At 39.6% G+C, this 19,306-nt stretch overlaps 1 protein-coding gene across 9 annotated transcripts; it reads right to left on the bottom strand.

Moving 5' to 3' along the window:
• Positions 1-139: 139 nt before the first annotated feature.
• Positions 140-17,448, bottom strand: LOC121908253 (sodium- and chloride-dependent betaine transporter-like). Of its 9 annotated transcripts, none has more exons than XM_042428155.1 (21): positions 17,369-17,448; positions 14,181-17,272; positions 14,038-14,103; positions 13,849-13,937; positions 12,508-12,613; positions 12,353-12,426; positions 12,195-12,275; positions 10,431-10,493; positions 10,198-10,332; positions 9,872-10,009; positions 5,699-5,801; positions 5,151-5,283; positions 4,405-4,539; positions 3,892-3,995; positions 3,514-3,638; positions 2,511-2,623; positions 2,279-2,416; positions 2,081-2,183; positions 1,647-1,747; positions 1,291-1,461; positions 140-1,179 (listed from the first exon to the last, which is right to left on the bottom strand). In XM_042428155.1, the coding sequence occupies exons 7-21, from the start codon at positions 12,250-12,252 to the stop codon at positions 1,072-1,074; spliced, it is 1,728 nt and encodes a 575-aa protein (XP_042284089.1). In that variant the 5' UTR covers positions 12,253-12,275; positions 12,353-12,426; positions 12,508-12,613; positions 13,849-13,937; positions 14,038-14,103; positions 14,181-17,272; positions 17,369-17,448; the 3' UTR covers positions 140-1,071. The 9 variants fall into 9 exon arrangements, with proteins under 9 accessions (XP_042284089.1, XP_042284091.1, XP_042284092.1 ...); XM_042428157.1 differs by having other exon boundaries at positions 13,849-14,103; positions 14,181-14,233; positions 14,376-17,272; XM_042428158.1 differs by having other exon boundaries at positions 13,849-14,485; positions 14,585-14,644; positions 15,112-17,272.
• Between the last annotated feature and the right edge of the window lie 1,858 nt (positions 17,449-19,306).

The following is a 19,306-nucleotide window of genomic DNA, read 5'->3' as shown; positions in this document are numbered from 1 at the left end:
ATTTCAAAATGGATAAAAGATTCCCTGAAGTCTATTCTTGAGGCTTCAAGTTTCCACATCAAACTTGTGTAAGTTGCACACTGGACCATGACTGGCTTCAAGCTGGTTGTGATTATAAAAATCATACTCATAGGCACACACCTTATACTCAGATTTATGGTCAGCACAGAGAAAGTTTACAATTCTGCAGTTAAATGTGAAAAACTCCTTCCAGTGTCACTCTGCACATTCGTCATTCTGCACAGTTATGCTCAAACAGTCAGTGAAGTAACAATAACAACACATTGTTGAGTGGAGGGAGACTTTATACATGATGTGGCAAACTGCTGACTGAAAATATTACATAAAATTAAATCTAATAACCAGTGCTATTATATGACAAATGTTAAAGGTAATTTCTGATGTAATTTGAGATTTTGGCCAGGATGACTAATATTTTAATAATATTATTTACTAATATTTTCTTCACAAAATGTCATTGTAGCATGTTCTACTTAAATATAAATATACACTTTGTTGGAAACTGACACTAAACATGGTGTATGATGTCACAAAATACACACCATTTTTAAGAATTATTTTACTCTCTTCGCTCAATGGAATTTGCTGTGGATACATTTTGTCCAAACCGTGTGTTAACTGTAAATAATTCAGTGAGAAGTTTAAAATGTGCCTCAGTAATCTTGAACAATAGTCTTTATTTTACACTTGAAAATGTAAAATAAAACACCCAGACATCAGTACAAAACCAAACATAAAGTATCCTCACCACAGTTGTATAGAGCTAAAGTAGAAACTTATGATTTTCAGTGTCAGTGATTAAATGTTTAATTTATAATATGTTTAAATATATACTTTGTTTATATGACGCTGACAAAAGCTGCAAATCCTCACATTTAAGATGCTGGAACAAGCAAAAATCATTTGACTTAAATGATACATTAAGATGATTCATCAACTAATCATTTCAGCACAAAAATCTGTCTTTAAATACATTTTAGCCACACTGAATACAATAAGTTTAACCAATGACAGATGAAGTGTCTAGCTGATGTGACTTTGCAGATGGCACTAAGATGTCTCTGCAGACGTCCTCAGCTCCACATGTATCCCATCCTCTTCCATTTTTCTTCTCTGTGAGACTGGATCTTCAACAGGATGACGAAGGACAGACAAACGCTGAGGAAAAAAGATGAGTGAGTAAGTTTACACACAACTGTAATCATTGGGACAACAAAGAAGCTCTTGTTGAGGCATCCAGAGTTGCAGGAAATACTTTTGAACACTGACCTGTCTGAAGGTGCCTGCTGTCAAACACATCTGTCCAGCTGCCCACAGTGGCACCATGAGAACAGAGGAGAGTGTCATGGTCCAGCCTAGAGCATAGGCCCAGTTGGGGTAAACGTACCTGTCGTTAATCCTGAGGTGTGTGTAATCAACCAGGTACAGGATAAAGGAAATCTGAGAACGTATGGAGATAGTTTTGTTTTTTTTACAGAGGGAACAAAATAGAGTTTAATGAAAAGAGAAGAGATGAATAAGTACAGAAACAGTTAAAAGTAGCCAAAGGTTTTCAGCACAAAATGTCATTTATTTCATTTAGGTAATAGAACTAAATACAGTCTATTAAACCTTTTCTGACTTACCAGTGACAGCAGAGGAATGATGTATCTCCAGCACACTTTGAAGAAAACAGATGGTCTCTGTCCAGTCATGTCCTCAATGATGTTAATAACACGGTCAGCACCTGATGGGAATTTAGATTAGACCTGTTTCTGCGTTGGATCTCATAGGTTTCAAAGTCATATGGAGGTTTTTATTAGTATTGCAGGGTATTTTTGCTAAAATGTGAATGATTGTAAGTAAGACGAAAAAATAAACAGTCACTTTGAAACATTTGGTTATATTAAGGAAATGCAACCAGTCTGGCCAAAGCTATCTAGAATTAACAAACACTATAATATATAATTATTAATATAATCTTATGATTTATTATTGAAAACAAAAACATTTGAAGCACAGATATATAGTCAGATCATATCATGAACATGGGATATAATATAAATGCTTTTTTGCTTACCAAAACCCCAAGCCAGAGCCAGACACTCAGATAAAGCCATGATATAATGAAAAGCTCTGGTACAACTATAATAATCAATAAGCTGGAATAGGTAAATCCCTCCCTAGAGCCAGAAGAGACAAGATTTGAATATGAGAAAATGTTTTTAAACAGATTGTGTGTTGTTTCAATGTGTTTTCATGGACTTATTTTATTCACCTCAGTGACCAAAGTCAGATGTATGAGGAAGAAGGATGAACAAATGACAAGGACAAAGATCTCATGTCTTCCTGATTTACGAAACAGCTTCGGAAACAAGTCGCTTACTGACGTGACAAAACACTCAACTATCACAAACTGGAGACAAAATAAAATCAGTAAACAACTGCATTAGTTTGTGCCTGCAATGCATTAGTTATTAATCAGAAGGTAATACAACAAAACAACATACATGTGTGTCAACACTGAGGAAAATCATCATCAGGAAAAAGCAGACAGTCCAGAACTGTGGTAAAGGAATCAAAGCTGTTGCCTGTGGGTAAGCAATGAAGGCCAAACCTGGACCTGTGGATTGGAAATAAACAAGTTGGAAAGTCTGTTCTTTCTGTAGCTGTAGTTCATTACTGAACACAGTATTTCATTTCAATATAAAGGATATGGCCAATTTTTCTATTTATTTACTGTCAACAAATTTTATGTGCAGAGCCAAACCACAAATTAATGATCCTATTTACAAGTATTGTGTGTATGTCCAAAGCCTGATATATCTTATTCCTCTGTGCTGTAGACCTTTGTTGTTGTCCAAAAACACGTGACTGAGCCACACCGCTGCACTGGGTAACTTGTTCCTTCACCTCGAAGAGTCTGTTCACAATAATTGTTTAGAAACGGCTCTAAAGACTAATAACAGCGATCCAATTTTCAGTATCCAGAGAGTAGTTCTGTGTATGGCAGACACCACTGAGCATGTGCAGAAATGCAGTTCCATTTACAGAGTTTTACTACCTTTTTGTGGTACATAACATCTTGACTTTGTAATGAAGTTCTTTGAGAAATTAACAGTATAGTTATTGTCTTTGAAGCCGTTTCTTAACAAACTAACGCAACCACAATCTTCAGGCCAAAGGAGCATATCACCCAGTGCAACGGTGAGGCTCACTGATGTGTTTTTAATAGTTTCTGGACAACAACAGAAGTCTACAGCAGGCTTCATACACATGAGATTACATGAATATATAAAATTTGTTGACAATAAGACAAATATAGAAGATATATAGTAAATTGCCAGCCACATCCTTCATCTGTATAACTTTGTGTGTGAGTATGTGTATGTTTGCTACATAGTGTTTATGAAAATATTTCTATTGTGATTTTAACATGAATCATTTCTTGGGAGACTAGCCTTGAGCTAAAAGATATTCAAAAATAAACACATTTTAAATCTTTGAATATACCAGACTCAGCCACAGCGTCGACAGTAACACCCTGTTTCTGAGCCAAGAATCCAAGTACAGAGAAGACGACAAATCCAGCAACAAAACTGGTCCCACTGTTCAGCAGACAGAGCCAGAAACAGTCCCTAGAGGTCACAGTAAGACAGAATACCTTGTCAAAGAGCAGACATTTGCATTGGTATATAAGCTATTTTAGATTCTGTTGTGAAAACAAGTGATGATTTATTGTAATATTAATGCATTGTGAACTGCATGGACTAAATTGTTATTTTGCTTGTGACATTTAACTGTAACTTATACTTTAACTTATTCAAACATCAGAGATCCATTTTAGTTAAAGTGCTCTTATAAAACTTGTGTTTTGCTGCTTATACTTACTTGTAGCAGTTGTTCTTGTAGTCATTATAGCTGCTCAAAACATTGAGAGTTCCTGCAGTCAGGCTGTAGGAGAAGCATATTTGAGATCCTGCCTCCATCCAGACCTGTAATATAACAAATAAATATAATATATATGTGGTGGGGAGTCCTGCATACTGAAATAAAAGTAGCATGTACACTTAATTCTCTAGTGAGACTTTTTCCAGAGTGGGCTCCACTTGCTGCTCCCCTGCAGGCAGCATCACCTGGACAACAAAAATTGTCATCTAGCCTGAGGTCTCCTGTAGCCAAGCTCCCATCATAGATTCAAATACATTAACTAACTAGATGAATTTTAAAGTGTCTAAATAAACTCTTCAGAACTGTTTTTGAACTGGATCCAGATGATCTAATTGGACCCACGAGTTAGAACTGTTACCCGTGACCTGTGGATTGCCAACCACTCTGGACAGTCTTTCTCTCACATGACCTAAAATGACTCAATGTACTGTACATGGTATCAATGTAAAATACCTCAAGGTTAGCCAGGCTGTTCAAATCTGGATACAGGTAGTAGTAGATCCCTTCCCAAGCTCCAGGTAGAGTCAGTCCCCTGATGAGCAATATCAGGAGCATCACGTAGGGGAAGGTGGCAGTGAAGTATGCTACCTTAAAAAAAACACAATTTTAACATCATCTTATTTGTCATAATCAGAATTAATAGGAATTACTATTAATAATGATAATTTTATATATATTATATAGCACTTTTCTAAACAGAGTTGCAAAGTGCATAACAAAAAGAGTACAGCATAAACATACTAAAATAATTACATTTTAATTAGTATTTATAACTATGACAAAATCAAACAGTGAAACAAGGAGGACCATACGAAGATGGAATTAAAACAGGATAAAAATATAGCTACACTTTTTTTTAAAAAGGCTTTCCAATGAACATGAGTTTCAACTCTGTTTCCTAGAAATTATGTTTATATACTACTAAATTTTCTTCCAAATGATGTTGTGTTGGCAAACGCAGTTACTGTGGAATCTCAGGCTGCGCTGTAGCTCATAGGGGATATCAATGATATAACCAGAAGCCTGACCATGCAAAGCCTAAAAATTATAATCAAAATATTTAAATCAGTTCTAACACTCACAGGGAGTTTGAGGTGAGCAACTGATTGAATTTAATTAATGAGAATAAGTTAAATATTAACAGTGGTTTCTACTGTATCTACCACAAGTGTAACATTTAGGATAAAATATCAACTCACCTTTGCAGAGGATCTGACACTTTTCCAGATACTGAAGTATGTGAACACCCAGCTGGCCAGAAGACACAAAACCAGCTCCCATCTCACACTGCCCAGCTCCTCAATGCCTCCAGACATGGCCAGCACCCTCCGTCTGAGGAGAGGAGAAATTGCACATTAACATAATGTTACACCGTTTACTACACTGAATGGTGGCAAAACGTTAAGGCCATGTACGATTGTGTAATTTATTAGTGCACTTTTCTAAAGTTGAAAAGACAGATTGAAAAAAAAGAGAGAGAGTCAAAATTGAACTGCAAAAACACTGAATCCTACATTTCCCATAATGCACCTGATTAGCATCTTTTATTATAATCTTCATGCCTCTTTGTATGTCCATGTCTTTCATACTCCACAGCCCAAGTTTGAAACGCAGGCTTTCTGTTATAAATTTATTTTGTCCAAGCCAGAGCTGAGATGACCTGGGTGACATCATCAAACATCAATCACAAGACATTATACAAACCTCAGACAGCTTTAAAAGAACATTAAAAGAACATTAGACTCACTCCCAAAACTCAGTAGCAGCAGAGGTGGTGTTGGTCAACATGGTCTGATTTATCGTCACATTTGGCCACATAGAATCCAAAGTCTGAAGACTCATACAGTTCACTGGTTTAGAGAACAAATGACAATGATAAATGTGAGGAATCACTACTACAAACTAACAGAGAACATTTGACAACAGGAAGAGAACAGAACAACTAGTGAAGAATTGACAGATTAACTGCAAGCTGTTGTTACTAGTTGTATGACAATAAAAACAAGCGGTTACTGGTGAGAGCTTCTGAGAAAGTTCAACAAGTTCAGCAAGTACAAAACTTTCCTCTAATGTTTGTAATGCTTTATTGTGCTATTGGTGAATTTTATTATTTTCTGCTTAAAAAACTGTCCAGTTTCATCATTAGGGCCTGAGCCCCAAAGGGGCGAAGACCCTATTGTATTTCATGTGTTTGTTTGTTTCTTTCTTTTTTATTAATCCGCCAATTCAACCCTTAATTTGACCCCCTAAACATGCTCAAAAACTCACCAAATTTGCCACGCACATCAGCTCTGGTGAAAAATTTGATAAAATGTCAAAATGATCCCCCAAAGTGCCAAAATGTGCTCGATAGCCATGTATCTAAAATGGCCGCCACGGCCCGTAGGAATGTTGTAGAGAGATCAAACCAAAACTCAATTATACATCTCATCAAGACCTACAAATCATACGCTGACCCTCATTGGTCCATTTTGATCAAGTAGGGTTTGTTAAAGGCCGTCATGCCACAACCAACATGAGAAGGCTCTTTCAGATAATGCATAGAGCCACTTCACTTCAGCATCCAGCAGTAATGTTATTGCTAGATGCTGAAAAAGCATTTGACAGGATTGAATGGCCATATTTATTTTATACTTTAGGAAGATATGGCTTTGGAACTATATGTATGCAGTGGATTAGGGCACTGTATCACAAACCACTTGCCTGTGTGAAAACAAATGGAATTGTGTCCTCACCCTTTGAGCTAACTAGATCAACAAGGCAAGGATGTCCAGTCTCACCAATAATTTTTATATTGGCATTGGAACCCTTAGCATGTGCTATTAGAGCTAACCAACAAATAAGTGGTATTAATATATATGGTTATGATTTTAAGATAAATTTATATGCAGATGATATATTATTAATACTCTCAAATCCAGCAACCTCAACCCCACACTTATTTAAGCTCATAAATGAGTTTGGCAATCTTTCAGGGTATAAAGTAAATTGGAACAAGAGTGAAGTAATTCCGCTCAACTGGATGACTTTTCCAGCCCATCTTACCCAAACTCAGGTAGTCTGGAAGAAAGAGGGACTGAAATATCTTGGTATTAATATCATCTCCCCCATTGAGAAGATATTCGAGATAAATGGTCCTAAATTGATTAAAACAATCAGAGAAGATCTTGCCAGATGGGGAACACTTCCGCTGTCCTTGTGGGGTAGAGCAGAGATAATTAAAATGAATGTTTTCCCCAGACTGTCTTTTATGTTATCGTTGGTAACCGTAAAGGAGGATTAGGGATACCAGAAATATATACATATTATTTAGCCTTTAATGGCAAATACCCTATGCTCTGGGCCTATAATGAACAGTGTGAGGCCGACAGTTGGAAATGGCTGGAACAAAAAATTGTTGTTGAGAACAAAAAACAAGTATCCCTTTCTTCTTTGTGGTAAAGCTCAATATAAATATTAAGAACCCAATTATCAGTTTTTCATGTGAAATAGCAAAAATAATTCAAAAGAAATGTGCAATTAATGGAATACTTTTGCTTTCATGTCCATTATGGGAGAACCCATTATTTGCTGCTGGTAGGAAGACTCTTATTAATAAGGAATGGGGAAGCCATAATGTTAAGAACCTAGGCCAAATCTTAAAGCAGGAGAGAATAATAAGATTTAATGAGGTTAAAGCTAACTTTGACCTCAATGATCGGTGTTTTCTGCAGTATCTACAGTTAAAATCTATAATGCAGACACTTATCTCTTAAGGTATCATACTGGCCTCAGATAAAAAATGCAGATAATACATTGAAAAAGATTGTAACAAATAGAGGCACAGTATCTAAGCTTTACAGATTTATATCTCTCTCCTCCTGCAGTGGTGTAGATAAAATCAAATCACAATGGGAACGTGATCTAGGAAAACACCTACCACTAGAACAATGGGACTCTATAATGCGACATACAAATTATTTATCGAAATGTGTCAGATATAAACTTATACAGATGAAAATTTTGTATCAAATATATATAACTCCACAGAAGCTGAATAAAATCAATCCTAATATGACAGATCTATGTTGGCATGGATGTGGAGAGAGAGGATCTCTAAAACATGTTATGGAATTGTCCAGAAATAAGACAGTTTTGGGTAGGAGTATATAAAATGCTATGTTCAATATTAAATGTAGATGTATCACTATGCCCAGAAGTGTGCTTACTGGGAGTTTAAGTGGATGGATTGAAATCTGTAGACTATATAAATAAGAGACTTTTAAGTTAAGTGTTTTTGACTGTTAAGAGTAAAACCAGCACAATTAAATAGAAACCTGATCCTTGTAGGTAGAATGGAGTATTCCTGTTTAAGAAGGATTGGCGATGTAATGATTTCTTAAACACGTATATTATATTTCCTTTGCTTATTGTCTGTAACATCTGGTGTACTGTTTTTATATTGTGTATGTATGCTTTGTTGAGTATTGTTTTGTTTTTGTCCATCTTCTTTTCTTTCATAATTAAAAATGTAAATATATATATTTAAAAAAAAGAGTACATGACACTGACACTGTGCTGAACAAAAGTTGTTAAAAACTTTGTAATAACTCGAATGGTTTAGATATTATAAGCCCTGAAAATTGTAGTGCCACATCACACCTTACAATGTAAACCAATGGGGAGACAATCTCTAGGCATGGACTTTGTGTCAAACAAATGGTTCTGATGTCTAAACTATAAGTCTGACCACTTTGAAACCTGTATCAATGGATTTGTGACGAAATTTCCTACAAACAGATGTGATTTTTAATAAAAGATTTGGTCATGGGATTTATGAGGATATTTCACAAGAAGAGTACTCCAAATCCTGCTCTCCAACTGAGAGGGAGAAGGAGGGAAGAAAGGGGGAGGATGAGTAAAGTCAGACCTGTCAGCCCAGGTCTGACAACATCTACATGCTTGTGACAGAAGCCCTTGGACTGTGCCACGCCCCGAACAGTGAAGGACAGAAAACACATGTAAATTCAAGATTTGTAGGTCAAAGTCTCATGACTCATTTAAAGTTCAAATGAACTTTGTATCTAAAACTATGTGGAAGCAGTAAATGTTCAAAAAAGTGTGGGTTCGCTCACACTCTCCATTCAAATATATGAGTATTTTTCTGTGTCCTGCTGCAGTTACTTATTGTCTCTACACACCTGACAGTACATATTTCAATCAAACTTTGACCAGGTCATGTGGGTTAAAAGTCATTACTTTTCTAAAATATAGACTTGATGAAAATTAGGAAGTTAATTTCTTTTACACACAAACTCATCAAGAGTTTTCAATTTATTTATTTAAATTAAAGTGAATGGGCCCAAAACTTGCATAATTTTGATGACACAGGGGTGAGCAAGACAGACATGTCTCACCCTGCAGAAAATTGTCATCCTCACACCGTTGAGATTTGATGTTTCACCATGACAGAGGAAATTGCTATAACTTTATTGTGCTTGCTCCAGTCTGCACCAAACTTTACATGTTTGTAAAGTCAGACCTGTCAGCCCATGTCTGGAGACATCTACATGCCCGTGACAGAAGCCCTTGGACTGCACTGCGCCCCAACGTGCGCAAGGGTGCGAAGGCCCGTTCAATGCTGCTTGCAGCTTTAATTAATTCTGCTCTGAGTAACTTTCTTCTTTCTATGTTATTTAATTCCAATTAATCTCTCCTTGTTGAACTTGCAGATGTAGACAGATGAACAAGGCAATATGTTTGCCAAAATGTGCAACCCTCTGTTTTCTGTTGTTTCCTTGACACTCTGTCCTCATTTGCTCCTTAATTTTGCTGTTTCACCACATTAAGTGATTTTATTTAATCTCACTTTGACTACTGTAATGCCCTGTTTATCTAACATTTTTATATAATTAAAAGTAAACTACAGTCAAACCTTTACCTGTATTCCAGGTGTTGTCACAGGTGACCCAGGGGAGCTGGGATCTGAATGAGAACACCAGGCAGAAGAGAGCCCAGACTTGGATCATAATGTAGATGAAGAAATAAAGGCTCAACACCAAATGTGCATATCCAATTCCTAAAATACAGAAACATAGTTAAGTTAAAATAGTTTAAATCTTTAGATCTAGTTTAGATATTCATCTGAGCAACATATTCAGATTAAGTTTTAAACACAAAGAATTTGATTCCTTACAAGAGTGAAACTTAAAAGTTTTTCATCATCTGTTGATTGTCACCTTTTTAGCTTGACATAAATCATCTCACCTTGTGCCAGTGGACACAATTTCCTCCAACAGGTGATGAATCCTTCCTGGGTGTATTGACCAACCGAACTCTCCAGTAGGAACAGAGGTATCCCAACCACCACAGCTAACAGACCATATGGCACCAGAAAGGCACCTATAGGTATATAAATACAGAGACATGGTTGATCATGAAATTACAAATTCATTTAGTGTAATCAACTCTTCAGTATATTCAGAATTTGTATGGTTTACCTCCTCCGTTCTTGTAGCAGAGATAAGGAAATCTCCAAACATTGCCCAAGCCGACCACATTTCCTGCAACAACCAGAATATATTCTGTTTTACTGGCCCATCGTCCTCTGTCTCCATCCCCTCTCTGATTCTCTCTTCTTTCTCTGTTCATGTCAAGATCAAGAACTACGTCCGTTGTGTGTTTCTGTTATGATTCCAAAATACTGCAAACTGATCTTTGCTGCTGATGTAACCCCTGTGTAAATTCCAAGAGTTAAACGCACAATTTGTAATTTCAGCCGCTAGTGGTTTCTCAATCAAAACAATAACAAAAGACGGAGTGTGATGATGGTGTGAAGTAGCAAGGGATCATGGGAGTTGTTGTCTTCATTGTTAAACAACCAGCTTCTCAGGGATAGGATTACTCCAGTGTTCATCGTTCAAGATGTTTTTACCGGTGTTACAAATCAACTGGTTTTCCTGTTAACTGGTTACCTTTATTTGTAACCGTTGGGAGTTTCCCATGGCGACAGCAGATGTTCAAATCACAGAGAGGAAACTTTGCTGACCTTGTAAATGTCTGATTATGATTTTATATCACTCATAATTTCACAGACTAGACTATCCATCTGATTAATTCAGCTTATGGTTTATAGAGTTCAATGAAACTTTGGGATCAGAAATATTCTTAACCATATTTTGATGTATTTTCTTCAAAATAAAAACTCCCCACCCGGGTTTTGACACTGGGTGTTAAATATAAAGGAATACTTACAGTACATTGTGCTACACCACTGAGCAATGCAGCTTTGAGAACTACCAATATACCCAAACACACAGCCTATTTGGAAGCAAAAACAACTGTATGTTATCTTTGGGTTTTGAAATACCTCTGCTAGATTAACTTGTGACCACTGTTATTGCAGTGATAGCAGCCACACAAGCCCAGCCCCTCTAAAGTTGAACATTTTTCATAGATGCATAAACCATCAATAAGCTGAATTAATCAGATGGATAGCCTAGTCCATGGAATAATGAATGATATAATAATCCAATAGTAATATCACAATCAGGCATTTGCAAGGTCAGCAATGTTTCCTCTCTGTGATTGGAACATCTGCTGTCGCCATGAGAAACGCCCAATGTTTACAAACAAAGGTAACAAGTTAACAGGAAAACCAGTTGATTAGAATTCCATACCATTCATAATTTCATAGACAATGCCATCCATCTGATTAATTTAGGCATTGATAGTTTATGCAGTCTAGTGAAACTGTGGGATCAGAAAAAATCCGTAGCCATATTTTGTTGTATTTTCTTAAAAAAAAACAAAACAAAAAAAAACACTATGGGGGTTTTGATACCAGACATGACATCCAAAGCAAAACTTATAGTGCCTTGTGCTAAGCCACTGAGCCATGCAGCTGTCAGAAAAACTTACACCCAAACATGTAATATATGTCGAAGCTAAAGCGGCAGATGCATATTATCGTCTGGCTTCAAAACACCTCTGCTGGATTAACTTGTGACCACTGTTATTGCAATGATAGCAGCCATACAAGTCCAGTTTGTTGCACCTCCGAAGTTAAACATTTTACGAGGATCATAATATCTGTCTAACGTAGTTGGGGGAAAATATCAGTCATTTCATGTTTGGACAATGTTTCCGCTTACTTCTGTGTGTGCTGTAAAGCACGTTGGATCATCAGTGTTATGTGTAATAATAAATCGATTTGAGTTAAGTTGTGCATAGTTTTTCTATTTGCAATGTGCAGCAGGACATACTGGGCACCAATATTCCTTCTCTGTTGGAGGCTGCCCCACATAGACCTAGTGGAACCATCTAGTACATGACGTGCATTCAATCTGAAAAACAAAATAAACTTTAGGATCACAAAGTGAAAATAAATTCAACATTATGGAGCAGAGTTATGGTTTCTTACCCAGTCAACATGGGTCTGTGCAGTCGTTCCTGGGCTTTTCTCCCCACAGAAATGGCAAACATCCTCCATTGCATCTGTCACAAATATAGTTATTGAATTTTCTGTATACTTAGAAAAGGATTTATGCAACCATCACATGACCATCACATTCATACCTGACTCGGAAATCAGCATTTGGGCCATTTCCATTCTCATTTGGTTGACTGCCTCCATGTCAACCGGAAAGTCTGCCTTCTGCCCTCTTAATACATGCTCTGCCACCTTGAATACAGATTGGAGTAAATTGTCTCATTGAAAGAGATGGATTAACTGACAAACTGGAAAACTTACTTTACACACCAGCACCCCCCATGATGTAATGTGCTGCTGGTGGAGGTGAGAAATTGTATCACACGACCACTTGGAAATGTTTATGTTCCTCCTTCTGATGAAGGCTCTACATTAGAGGTCACTAACTGGCGGACCGCAGTCCGGGTCCGGACCCAGAAGCTGTCCCATATGATTTAAAACCTGATGGGCGCTTCTATTTTAACTGGCGCAGCTTTTGTAGTCTTTACGGTAGTGGTTTAGTGGCTGAAGAAACGCACAGACCAATTGCATGCGAGTGAAGCCATACCACGTGATACAACTCAGCCAATGAAGTTTGTGCATTCCAGGCAGGAAACATTGCGACTCTACAGTGCAGACAGGTGAGAGAGAGTTGGAGGCAGGACAGGTGAAACGGTGAAGGTTGAGAAAAAAACAAGTAAGACGGAGAACGAGAGATAAATAGACGAGTGAGAAGGAGAAAGTTGAGAAAAAGACGAGTGAGACAGAGAAAGGGAGAGAAAAAGACGATGAGACAGAGAAAGGGTAAATACAAACGGATGAGACAGAGAAAAGGACCAGTGTGACGGAGAAAGGGAGAAATACAGACAGGTGAGACAGAGAAAGGGAGAGAAAAATAAAGAAGGAATGGCGCTCTCCAAAAAAAGAAACGTGGACAGCGAAAATAGAGCATTTAATCCGGAATGGACAGACTCATTTCTGTTCATACTTCCCACTGGGAACACTAAACCAGTGTGTCTCATAGGTTCAGAAACCGTGGCATTAAATCACCGTTAAACCATTAAAACCGTTATATTAAACATATCAGTAGTCATACATATATATTCAGTTCTATGTTACGTGACAATAAATATTGTCAAAAAGTTTTTGAATTGTACTGAATCATTTGATTTGACAGTCAGGCATTGATTACATGCAGATGTTGATACAACTACTAGGCTACTTAAATATATATCACATTAAATAGTTAGACATTATGATCTTCCGGACCTTTGCTTCAAGAAATTTCTCTAACTTGACCTCTTTAAATTTTAGTTGAATACCCCTGCGCTACATCATGAAGATAGAGGGGTGAAAGTGTGAGATGCTGATTTGTTGGCTATATGAAATAGTCTGCCACACCAGAGATAATAGGTGCACTTACAAGGGATCATCCAAGATTTGCCTACCTTGTCATTTCATTGCATTTCTTCACCTGGGCACTGGTGGCACCAAAAGGGTCAACAAACAGGGCCCTTCATTCCTTGGGGTACATAGCCTGTTAAAAATACACAGATGGACTCCTAAATATGCATGAAACATGAAGAGTCTAGGTGTGCTAAAGATGGGCATACAAACTTGGACAAAAGTCCACTTACCACCAGCGTCCAGTGTCTGTCCTTGCAAACTGCTCCAATAAGTACATCATATTTTGCAGCATCCAGCTACAAAAAGTCCAGTTGTTAAAATGAACTTAACACTCTGAATAAGACATTGTTAGAATGAGAATAATGATGCTCACCTTTCTTAACCCTCGGGATGTGCCATTCCACATGGCTGTCATTTCAAAAGTGTCTATGACAAAGACTTTAGATGTCACTTGTCTTGACACTACTAGTAAATATGCATTCAACACCTGCAAAGAGTTCACTTCGTCATTAATAGACTAATCTGTTTCAACAAACTTTTAATAGCCTGCTTAGTGCTAGATACATACCTCATTCTCCAATTCCCCTCCAGGGGCAAGGCTCTGGATATCCGATGTGAATAACTTATAGGGTCCAACCTTTGCCCACAGTATCTCTCCCTTTCCCTAGAAGTCAGGCACTGGAAAGGAAAATAAGTGAGTATTTTAAAAAGGGTACAGAGAGCAGAATGATAATGGAATACAATACATTATGTTAAATGTCGTATAGGTTTACATACCATTGCTTTGGTCAGGGTGTGTGATGCTTGATTTCTGTTCACTGTGGCAGCTGGTAGTTGCTGGAGAGATGGGACAGTGTGTTAATGGAGGGGTACTTGTACAGGACTGTGTGGCAGAGGAGGCTGGAGAGTGGAATGGGGGGGGGGGGTGCTGGCAGCATCAGGGGTATTGTGACCTGTTGTGCTGTGGTGTGAGGTCAGAGGAGAGGGCCCCTCAATTCTTCTGAGCTTAGTTGGAACCCTCTCCTCTGGCTCAATGAAATGTGTGAGATGATCAATGTTTGCCGTCGTCTTAGTATTGCCTGTTCTAGATTGTAGTATGGCCCTTTTGTCCTTTAGCTCCATTATTATGAAAGGTCCCAGCATGTCACTCTCCATTTTGCCCCCTTTCTGTCGCTGTTCCCTTATATTTTTAAGCAGGACAGTATCTCCTGTTGTGAATCCATCATCCTGCCCCCTCTCCTCTTTCCTTTTCTTCACCTTTTGGTGGGATTTTCTCACATTTGTCTGCACCTGCTGATACACACCATGCTGTTTTTTAAGGCCCTCACAGACAACTTCCTTCCTCACTAGTGCCTCCACTTTATCATCCGTTATCTACAAGGGCAAAAACATAAGTGCATTAGTATAAAAAAAGGCATTACATTTCAATGATTGCCATATCCAAACATTGCAAACATTACTTTGACCCTCTTACCTCCCATTCACTTGGTACCTCAGAGGGGTATCTGGCCTCCCTACCAAACATTAAACAATAAGGACTAAACTGTGTTGTGAGGTGTTTTTTTGTTCGTAGCCCGAACATGGTTGCTGCCAAGTTCTGGTCCCACCTATTAGGATCGTCCCTGGAAAGCTTGCCAAGAGATCTAAAATATTCAATTACATGTGGGTAGACAATTAACTTCATATATTCATAATTAACTGTGTTTTAACTTAACATTGTGATATGTATACTGCTGAATGGTGCTGTTAAGTTTTTCAACTAGTCCATTCGTTTGCGGGTGGTAAGGAGAGCAAAAGCTGCTCTTAACACCCAGTTTTTCACAGAGGCGTGTGTTAACCTTCCACAGTGTCAAAGACAAAACAAGTCAGCATGGATAAACAATTCTAGGGTACAGCAAATACTTGATTTTAACCTCACCTTATTTTTAATTCTGTCCCCTGATCTGTAAGCAGTCTTTGAGAAGCCCCAAATTTGTATACAAAATCAAGAATACAATGGGTTACCTCTTCTGCTGATTTGCTTTTAAGAGGATAGGCCTCTGCCCACTTCGTGAAGTGGTAAACCATTACACATATGTACTGGTTTCCACTCTCAGTGACAGTGAGCTTGAGAAGATCTATTCCCACCAGCTCAAACGGCTCAGATACCTGAAAGATATGAATGAGTATTATCTATACTATACTGGAAGGTTAGTTAGAGCACCTAGTTACACAAATAACCTCACCTCTATTGGGTTGTACTGTGATTTTTCCTTAAGGCTGGCCGGCTTGGCCTGGCATGCTGGGTATTGACTGATCTGGAAAATGAATGGACACAAAGTAGGCCAATATCTATCATAGGTCAAGTCTGCCTTTACAAGTACCACTGGTATCCGGAAAGAGAGAATACCACATGTTCTCATATCACAGTGGTTGTTTCCCCTTTGTGGCCACAATATTGTGCCTGAATTATAGATGCTAATCATCAATTTAATAAATGGAAATCATTTCAAGTACGTTTTATAAGGTTAATGAGAAAATTAGGGGTATATAAGTATATTCACTTAGCCATTTCTGGATGTCTGCCTCCATGCCAGGCCAATAATATCTGCTATTAATTGCATGATGGGTTTTATCAACCCCACAGTATGCCCCAACACTGCTGCAGTGGAAATCCTTTTTGGGTCCATGTTGACACAACTGTTGAATATTCAGTTGCTCATAATCATGGTTCCAAAATTTCTACTGATATGGAATTGTGGGTAATTTCATAATTGGATGAAAATTACTGACCACTTGCAGCTGCACTCATTTGGTTTATTGCTCTTATAACTTAATGTGGCAGGTGGCACTGAGCGGAAAAAGGGGAGGTGCACCAATTAGTGTGGTTTGTCAAGATATAAGGCTACCTGAAGGAGGAACAGAGGTTTTTTTGCTACTGTTGGTTCAGGCCAGTTGATTGAGGCAGGTGCACACCTCAATCCATGCTGGTATGCAGGGAAGGCAAGAGTGCAGGGATGACTGACCTGCTTCCCTGCTTGGTTGAAGGCGGCTGGTAGTCAGTACGAAAATAAATCGACGTATCAGAGCATCAGTGGTCCACTAGCTGCTCTTGCCGTGGGATTATTTGTATCATTTGTTTGTTTGTGTTTTTTGGGGGTTTTCTTTTCTGTCTAGTCTGCCCTGGCAAGTGAGCTGGTAGCGGGCAAAAAGATATGGGTATTGCCCTTGGGGCAGACTAGTTTTCTGTCCCCACGATTAACATTATTCAGGTTGCATCCCAGTTAAGCAGTCAGGGCAGGCTTAAGGTGTGCTGTGGTTGTTAGTCGGTTGCAGTGAAGATAATCACGTGTGCCATTTGGATTGTGCAACGCCCCTAGAACTTTTCAGTGCCTTATGGAGTGCATGTTTGGAGACTGCCATTATCAATCTGTCTTACTGTGCCTTGATGATGTGATTGTGTTCTCTTCCTCTGTCCAGCAGCATCTGGAGAGGTTGGGGGAAGTCATCTCTCGGTTACAGAAGCAGGGGCTCAAGGTCAAATTTTCAAAGTGTCATTTCTTTCAGAGACAAGTGAAATACCTGGGGCATGTAGTATCAGCTGATGAAGTTGCAACAGACCCAGACAAGGTTGCAGTTGTGAGAGACTGGAGGACCCCCACTAACCTGGCTGAGCTTCAGTCTTTTCTGGGGTTTGCCAGTTATTATAGGCGCTTCATAGCAGGATTTGCAAAGATGGCTGCTCCTTTGTACCATGTGGTGGCACAATTGGGCTGAGGTACAAAAAAAGGTAAGACCCCCAGGGAGCCACTGGCCTCAGCCTGGACAGCAGAGTGTGAAGAGAAGTTTGGCCAACTGAAGAAAGCAGTAGACTGTGCACCAGTTTTGGCCTACACAGATTTCCAGAGGCCATTTGTGTTAGAGATAGATGCAAGCCATGCATGTCTGGGGGCAGTACTTTCCTAGGATCATGGAGGGAAGCTCAGGCCTATTGCTTATGCTAGTAGGGCACTCAAACCTGCTGAGAAGAACATGCAGAACTATAGCTCTATGAAGCTAGAATTCCTCGCTCTTAAGTGGGCAGTGTCAGATAAGTTCAGAGAGTACTTGTTAGGGGGCTCCTGCACTGTGTATACTGACAACAACCCACTTAGGCACCTAGATACAGCAAGGCTTGGCGCAGTATAACAGCGATGGGCAGCCCAGCTAGCTCCGTTTAACCTTACCTTAATTGAAGCTACTAGCAAAGTTTCAGGAGCAGGACCACACCTCAACCGCACCCCTTCCGGCAATCTCATGAATACTAACCAAACCCCTCTCCTCCTCTTTCGCTCTGGCATTCTACTCCAGAGCCGAGACCAAACATGTTGATTCAAATATCTTTAAAAGAAAAAACTACGAAGTTCCTCTTGCCTACTCACCATTTTCCGACCATGGATTTTGTTTCCCTATCCCCGTCGGACGATGACCTTTTCAGCCAGCATCAGGGCAACCAAATCCTGAGTCCCTGCCAGTCCACACCAAAGGATCCGGTCGACAGCTTCCCCGCCGCCTCAGTTCCCGAGACTCCGCTTTCTGTGGCCCGCAAGCCACCCAGAAAGTGAGCGACTCCTTCAAGCTCAGTCTACTCCACGATCCACATTCCACCTGGTTCATCTCTCCTAAACATTCAAAACTACAGTTCACCCGAAGATTCCTCGGTGTCTCCCAGTCGATCTCCTCCCTCCGCAAAGAGGGGATGAAGCGGTCCTAAGACCATCCATTGCCGTTGCACTCCCCAAGTCCTTCGCCCACCAGGTTGGCTCCAGCTCACCGTCATTGTCTTGACACCAGCCTTGCTACTTGCAGCAGGTCGCGGCGTCACCACACTCCAGGGAGGTCCCCCCCCGAATGTCTGCCTGCTTCGAAAATCTCAGATTGGACCGTAGCAACTCTCCACAAAACTCTAAAAGAAAGAGGAATTCCGTTCCACCGCTCAGAAAACAAGGCCAAACTTTTCAACAAACTCATGTCAGCCGGTAGTTCACTCCACACCATCAACACCAGCCGTCTTCTGGGTGACGTCACAGCGCAAAGCTTGTCGCACCATGACGTCAGAGCGCCCGTTAAAGGGACAGAACAATCATACTCTCCAGCCCAAAGCCAAAGGAGTGGACAACATCAGAGAAAGAAAAGAGGATCACACGTACTACATAACACAAGGGATCAAGTAACCACCTCACAACTGCACAGCGTATTCTCATCTAATTCGGAAGAGGCACCAGGCAATACGATCCCAGGACCTTCCACCTCCCAATCGGCTTTTCATCCCCAATACCGGCGACCTTCACCATCCCGTGCAATTACCTCCGCAGCCTATGCATCTCAGCATCAGCCCATTCAACGGCTTACAGTGGTGGGGGAGCCTGGCACCGGGATGCCGACGCCCCCCGCCATTCACTTCCAACAACTGCAGCCACCTGCCACGGCTGGGGCTCCTGGCACCGGGATGCCAGCGCCCGCCGTCATTCACCTCCAACA

Source organism: Thunnus maccoyii, chromosome 12, assembly GCF_910596095.1.
Source record: "Thunnus maccoyii chromosome 12, fThuMac1.1, whole genome shotgun sequence".
NCBI lineage: Eukaryota > Metazoa > Chordata > Actinopteri > Scombriformes > Scombridae > Thunnus > Thunnus maccoyii.
Note: the sequence above shows the minus strand (reverse complement) of the source record. Positions and strands in the feature narration are given on the sequence as shown.

Bases quoted from the DNA above. Each gene is read 5' to 3' on its own strand.
- LOC121908253 (XM_042428152.1), bottom strand. From the start codon at position 12,252: ATGGTTCCACTAGGTCTATGTGGGGCAGCCTCCAACAGAGAAGGAATA. The intron at 5,284-5,698 runs GTGAGTCTAATG...TCCTCTCCTCAG, and splicing joins GCTGCTACTGAGTTTTGGGA to ACGGAGGGTGCTGGCCATGT. The intron at 2,417-2,510 runs GTATGTTGTTTT...TTTTGTCTCCAG, and splicing joins TCCTCAGTGTTGACACACAT to TTTGTGATAGTTGAGTGTTT.